Source organism: Pelecanus crispus, chromosome 11 (assembly GCF_030463565.1).
Source record: "Pelecanus crispus isolate bPelCri1 chromosome 11, bPelCri1.pri, whole genome shotgun sequence".
Taxonomy (NCBI): Eukaryota; Metazoa; Chordata; class Aves; order Pelecaniformes; family Pelecanidae; genus Pelecanus; species Pelecanus crispus.
The window spans coordinates 20,070,425-20,077,205 of record NC_134653.1 but is presented as its reverse complement, the minus strand read 5'-3'; the positions used below and the strand labels follow the sequence as shown (position 1 = coordinate 20,077,205).

At 39.2% G+C, this 6,781-nt stretch overlaps 1 protein-coding gene across 4 annotated transcripts in view; it reads right to left on the bottom strand.

Moving 5' to 3' along the window:
- Positions 1-2,775: 2,775 nt before the first annotated feature.
- CRAMP1 (cramped chromatin regulator 1) overlaps positions 2,776-6,781 on the bottom strand; it is a 49,765-nt gene continuing 45,759 nt past the window's right edge. For 2 of the 4 annotated variants that reach the window (XM_075718611.1, XM_075718612.1), the window contains 2 exons: positions 5,759-6,156; positions 2,776-3,608 (listed from right to left, as the gene is read on the bottom strand). In XM_075718611.1, coding sequence (XP_075574726.1) covers positions 5,992-6,156 — 165 coding nt within the window. In that variant the 3' untranslated portion in view covers positions 2,776-3,608; positions 5,759-5,991. Of the gene's footprint in view, positions 3,609-5,552; positions 6,157-6,781 lie in introns of those variants that run through there. The other 2 variants (XM_075718613.1, XM_009483482.2) reach the window with 2 other exon arrangements.

Below are 6,781 nucleotides of genomic sequence, written 5' to 3'. Positions count from 1 at the left end.
ATCACCTCTTTCTCTGTCTCAAGAAATGGTATCCATAAACTGCTCACAGCTCTGCAAGCTGCAGCTGAAGCAGCATTAGGCAACTGCCATGTGAAAGCCATCAAATTTCCTGGAGAAGCTGGAGCTGGTACAGTTACACTCAAGGAGCCAACACTTGCATGGCCTTTTTAACCTAGTATTTTGATTGACAGTACATTACAAGTTAACATTTTCAGCTGCAGATTTTATTTAATGGCTCCACAGCTTTCCATATGCCAAGAAATAAATTTAGAGACAGCCATATTGCTGCTTTTGTCTTGAAGGATTAAACAAAAAAACAACACACCAAAAACATGTATTCTAACTGCAACATCTTGCTTTATTTCTTGTTTTGCTAATCATTCTTTACTTCCAACTCATTCCTTCTGTTTTTACAGTGTTAAGTTTTGGTCATTAAGGGCAAAATTAGATAATCTGTGAGAAAAGGAAGTGGTAGGATTCAGTACCAGCTTTGACATAAGGCGGAAAAGAAGGTCTCAGCTGTGAGCCTTTGTCACAGCATGGTGGAGGTGAGAAGCTGCACAGAAAGAGCTCAAACTTGGTCATATAGTCTAGTTTTCTCAGTACACAAGTGGTAGAGATGAGCCCTCACTCTTCAGATGGAAAGCAAGCATCAAATAATATTTAAAAAGCTCAGCAAAAACCTTTTTAATAAACATTGTTTCTTATCATCTAGTTTAAGAACACACTTGCCCTTTCTCAATGCATAATTAAACTAAAGCTGCCATTGTATATTGCAGAGGCCAAAATCCTAAACATGTACAAAAAGGAGTTAGTTAATAACAGATCACAGGATAATTCAGCTTGAAAGGAACCTCAGGTCAAGTCTAACCTCCTGCTCAAAGCAGGGCAAGATACATCAGACCAGCTTCCTTTGGGCTTTATTCAGTTTAGTCTTGGAAAACTCTGAAGACAAGACACTGCACAACCTCCCGGCAACCTGTTCCCTTGTCTGACTGTCCTCAGGGTGAAAAAGTTTTTCTGGTAGTGGCTATATAAAACATGATGTCCTGAATACAACCTCTACATCTAAGTCCCTGCTTATCTGAAGCTGTGAAGGAAAAATAAGCTAGGGGAAAAAAATAAACACCAAGACATACAATACCCTTTTTATTGTATCCTTTTGCTTGGTGGGGTTTTTTGTGTGGGGTTTTTTTTTTTCCTTCCCCTTGTTCCTGGTGACTGTGGACAAAGACAGGATATTCAGGATGGACAGCCCTCTGGTTTGACCCATTTCTAACACTCACAATTAGCAGACACTACAGGGAATGGAAACTGTAAAGCAAAAAAAACCCCAGCCAAAACCTTCTCTCACCATGGTGAAAATCATGAGAATTCTGGGATGGGAGATGTCAATGGAAGTTATGCTGCTGATTTCACTGAGAGCAGAATTTCACCTTGGAAGGCTTTGCCTTCTGGACAAATTTTTAGCTTCTCCTGCTCTGCAAGGGACCATTATTATGTAAATAAAGGTTAAATGGAAAAATCTTACAGGGCGTGAATGCCAAGTAACACACTGGACATAAGTTAGACCAAGTATTAGTATGTATTTATGCACAAGAATAAAAACAGCTTTACAAGTTGAATTGGAAATTTAAACAGAGGAAGTTTAACAGCTTTTGTATATTATATTAAATAACCAAAACACCTTTTTCCAAAATTGGTAAAGAATAAATAATATAATTTACAATATGGTACAAAAAATAATCAGTAAGGACAGGCATTCTGCTTTATACATACACTATATAGGCATATTTATAATCTATAAAACAAATTCACATCTCAAACAAGCCAGAAACCTTAGATGATATGGCTTAACTATTATTAAAAGAAACAGCATTAAAATTTTGCTGCCAGAACCATAAGCTCTAAAGCAGTTATCATGTTTCAATAATTAATGATAACTTATTGCCGTAGTGCTTGCCAAGGTTTCACTTAGTTAACATTTACAAATTGCTGTGAAATTAAGAGATTCAAAGGTTTGAAAAGTTTAAAAAAGTGCAGTACTTTCCTTATAAATGCATCCGAAGTCTGAGTGTAAAAAACAAAATGCAACTTAATTTCCACTCTGGGATCTGCAGAGTCAGTAAATGAGATGTCTCCATAGATTAGATTTGATCCAAGCCATTCAATTCAGTTTAGAAATATAAAGAGGGGTGTCAAGAAAAGGCTTAATAATGGCATATTAAGAACAACTAGTATTCCTATGCTTAGAAGATTTAGTGATAAAGTATAAAATGAATTGTGTGGGTAATCAGGATGCAACATCCAGCAGAAAACCCAGTAAGCACACACATGGGTAGATCTAATTCTTAGGATGTAAGTACTGCTTTTCACCCAGACTATGATGACAACAAACACTGAATTTTCTGCCATTCACCTTGCTGAACTACTCAGAACTTCCTTATTATATATAGTCACTAAACCAACACGGGGAAAGTGTAGAGCAATTAATACTAGAACTGGAGGTTGTTAGTGTCCGTTTGTCCTCTCGAACCACCTTACAGCGCCCCACGAAGGTATTAAGCTAGTAACAAAGTCACATTTACCTCAAAAACAATCCTGCATGTATTTCAGTATACCTTGCTTGAATGTTTGCTTAGGGTAGGCTGACATTGTTACACATATGGATTTTGTTACTTCTGTTGGGGAAGCTGAAATAATTAAAACCGAAAAAGTTTTGTGTTTAAAAAAAACAAAGTGTGTGTGTGTGTGTGTGTGTACACCCCCCCACCCCCCCCCCAATTTTTCACTTAGCAGTCTTAGGCACAAACTAATGATGATTAGTATTGTAAAGTACATCCACCTATAATCTAGAAACGGTGGAATCAGAGGTGTGTTTAAGTGATCCTTCACATAAGGATAACAAATTCTGTATCAATTCAAAATTACCTCAATGATCTAAGTTATTTTCAAGTTATTCCCTGATAAGGCTTACTTGTTCTGAAAGGACTTTATTATTAAACTGCAGTTTGCAAAGCATTACATTTCTGAAATCAAATTCTGTTTCATAATGACAACTTTTAAGAGGCTGATGCCAAACACATCTAAGCGCTGAACTGACCTCTGTCATTTCCACTTCGTTACTACTTGGTGGTCCAAGCCTACTTGCAAAACTTCAAGATACTAACATTTTCTGATCTCATGGCATCATTAAAAATAGCCACTATGCTGACTTCATTCTGCAATTCTATTACTCCCCTATGGCAACTGAATGGGCTGAGAAAGCACAGCTTGACAGCTCCCTGTATCAGACAGCAGAAACTCTTCACAGATCTTGATGAAGTACTCTGCCATATAGGTGCAGCAACACTGGTACTTCTAGGCAACCTAAGAGTCAAAACCAGTGTCACATCCACTCTATTACCAGCACGGGTAAAGATGATGAAATGTTTGTCAAGCTACCTACATACACTGGAGACCATCAGTCTGGTCTTTCAATGTTCAGAAGTTTAAAAATTAGAGTTCAGATTTTGTTTATACAGTACCTGATTAGAATGTGTCACATCTCCTCCTGCATGTCCTGTAATCCACAGCCACAGCTACAGTAGGAGCCCTTGACTTTTGTCCTGCAAGTCCAAAGGATTTTTGGAGGTACAGCATATAGGATAATCAGCTTTACTAATGTAAGAAGCCAAAACCAAGAGGAAACAATCTGGGAAAGCTCAAACCAAAATAAAGCTCAACTCTAAGTGAAATTTAAAAGGTTTAGAGGGAATGACTCTTGAAATTAATGGGCATCCTCTCCAATACCAAGGGTGAATGCTCAGAACAATACACTCCTCAGCATTTATTTTTCTGACAGCCTTCAACTTTTTATATTCTAGGTTTACATGATTTCATGATAATTGCATCAGAATTCTCAAACAAGGCTCTATAAGAATAATGAAAGAGAAATAATGACAGAAATACTTAATATCCCACATGACATACAGTCAGAATAGGAAGTAGGCCCATAGGTACGAAATTCTCCATTCTTCTAGTCATGATTGTTTTCTTGCTAGTAATACAGGTTTGCCTCCCTGTTGTGAACATCCAATTGTACTAATTCTGATTTTACACATCTGTGTGGTTCCCATGTCAAAGAGGAGAACATAGCAACCTGATACGTGGGGTCTTGGAATGTCATCCAGCTCTCACTGCTTTTTGAGTGAAAACAGGAAGGTTGCTCTGGGCCACGCTAAAGGTGCATCAGGAAACTTGTTACATTTTCTCTTAATGATAGAAAGCATAAAGCAAACTATATAGCAGTTAAAAAAAATCTACATAAAGCAGGGTAAAGTGACTGGGAAAACAGCAAATCCAATCAGTGCATCATGAGCAAGGTTACAAGAAGTAAACCCCCAGTCAAATGCCTTGTAAAAGTATCTAAAGGCAGGCAGAACTACATCCACCAAGTATAGTGCAAGTTGGGAAAATGAACCCCTGATAATAGCCTAAGAGATGGAGAAGTTTTGTTTATTTATTAATAATATAAAGTTGAGGTTTATATAGGACTAGCCCCTTGGCTAAGTTCAGAGCTACTTAAAATAGCCAAGGGACATCCTCTTACTGGAGAAGCAGACAAGTGCTTAAAAAAGGGGCACAATAAAGGTATTCTCTCTCATGACTGGTAGGAAAGGAAATAGGAAAAGTCTCCTGAGTTATAAAGGTAGAATTGACAGACAACCAGCTGTAGAGAAAGTAACTTTATATTCCTTTGAACCCACTGGTACCAGGATCTGGGTCTTTCAAATATTAAAACACTAACATTAAATGCATAGGGATTTAGTAGAGGGAGTACCAGATCCACTAGTGCCTGGGAGTGATTATAATGAAAAATGATGCCCTGAGGTACTACAGAGCACCTGGAATTCACAGAACAAGGAGGAAATAAGGAAGGACTAAGGGATTAAGCTAGGACTTGACACCTCTCCTCTTCATGACGCAAAACAGATCTCAACAACTTTAGCGTTAACATATTATTGGTTTCTATACATTACAATATTCCTTCCTATTTCCTCTCCCAAGTAAATCCTCAGTTTTTGTGAAGAAAGATGGCAATATATACAGGTTTCCAGCAAAGCCAAGACAAAGCTTTCATAGGGATTCCAGTAAGCTCTTTTGCAGTGTTTCCTGACTTAAAAAGCAACCATTCTTCAGGTAAAGCAAAAAAGCACTCTCCCACCCATGGGATGAATTGTGCAATGTGATGAAGAATCTCAAAGGTGGAGAATATGAGTGCAGTCAGGACGATGATGATTGTGACATGTGATTAGGTTTAAAAATAGAGGAAACTCCCCAAGGATCCATGCAATCTGGGAGTAGGGTGAATCAGAGCTCCCCTACAAAACAGAAACGCAGGTACGTGGCCCTGCTGGAATGGTCAAACAACAAAACACAGCTAAAGAAACAGAATGGTCTATAAAAACGAAGCATCATAGAGTCGCAGCGCCTTTGAAGAGAGTGCAAGAAACTTCAGTTTGACTGACTGATAAAAAGAGTGCCAACTAGGACATGTCAAGATGCAAATGGCTCCCATACCCACCCCCACCCTTCATCCTCCACAACTTCAATGTGGATCCCAAATAATGGCATTTTCATTACTACACAAAAAATAATTAATGTAGGGGAGCTTCTGGCAATACCCTTCCCTGCTTGACATTCTTGCTTAGGCCATTCCAAAGTACAAGTCCAGGACTGCCCCATAAACCTGCCATCACTGACGCAGGGGACACACCTTTTCCTGTAATACGATTCCATGTTTTGTTGTTCCCAGTATATTGCGCATTCCAGGACTCACAAGTACTTCTTCAGACCTTTGAAGACGATGCTTCTCTTTTAGAAAGAGGCACACAAGACAGGGACAACTGAGCCTCAGCTGCTTCTCTACAACCTGCCCTTGACATGATCCAGCACTGCAAGCTCCAACTGTAGCTGAACAGTCTACACCAGCCTGCTGGTCTCATACACTCACTGTGAGAGATCCCCAATTGGGGGACCACCACCACCTCCATCAAACAGAATTTCCCTGCGGGTTGGCTCAGGTATTGACAGTTCCTGGGCAAGGTCATTAAAACGAGATATGTAATCTATGCTGTTCTCATTCATCATGCAAGCCAGCTGGGAATCCACGACCTAGAAGAGACACGAGAGAAAAGAAGAGCCACATGTTAGTGGAAATTTCACAGAATGACAGAACTGTTCAGGTTGGAAGGGACATCTTGAGACCATTTTGTCCAACTATCCTGCTCAAGTAGGATCAGTTAGAACATGTTCCCCTGGACCTTGTCCAGCCAGGTGTTGAACTATCTCCATGCATGGAGATTCCACAACCTCTCTGGGAAACCTGTTTCAGTGTTTGACCACCCTCACGTTAAAAAAGTTTTCTTGTGTTCAGGTGGAGTCTCATGTGTTTCAATTTCTGCCCGCTGCCTCCTGTCCTGAGAAGAGTTTAGCTCCCTCACATTCATTCCCAGTGTCTCCTATGAAAGATAAAGTGTATCTCAGTATCTCAGAGAATAATAGCTCTTATCCATGGCTAAATGGAAGCATCTTAAAAAAACGCCCAAAATCCAAAACCAGACCCAAACCTATAGAAACCAAACCCAAACCTATAGTCTCAATGGGCCTTACCTGTCTATTAATTCAGCATTAAGGTACACTAGTAGATGTACTATACAAAACCTCTATAGATATTACTGCTTACGTAATAACTGCATTTGTAAATAACACTTGATTCTGTAGGACACTTAATAAAAGG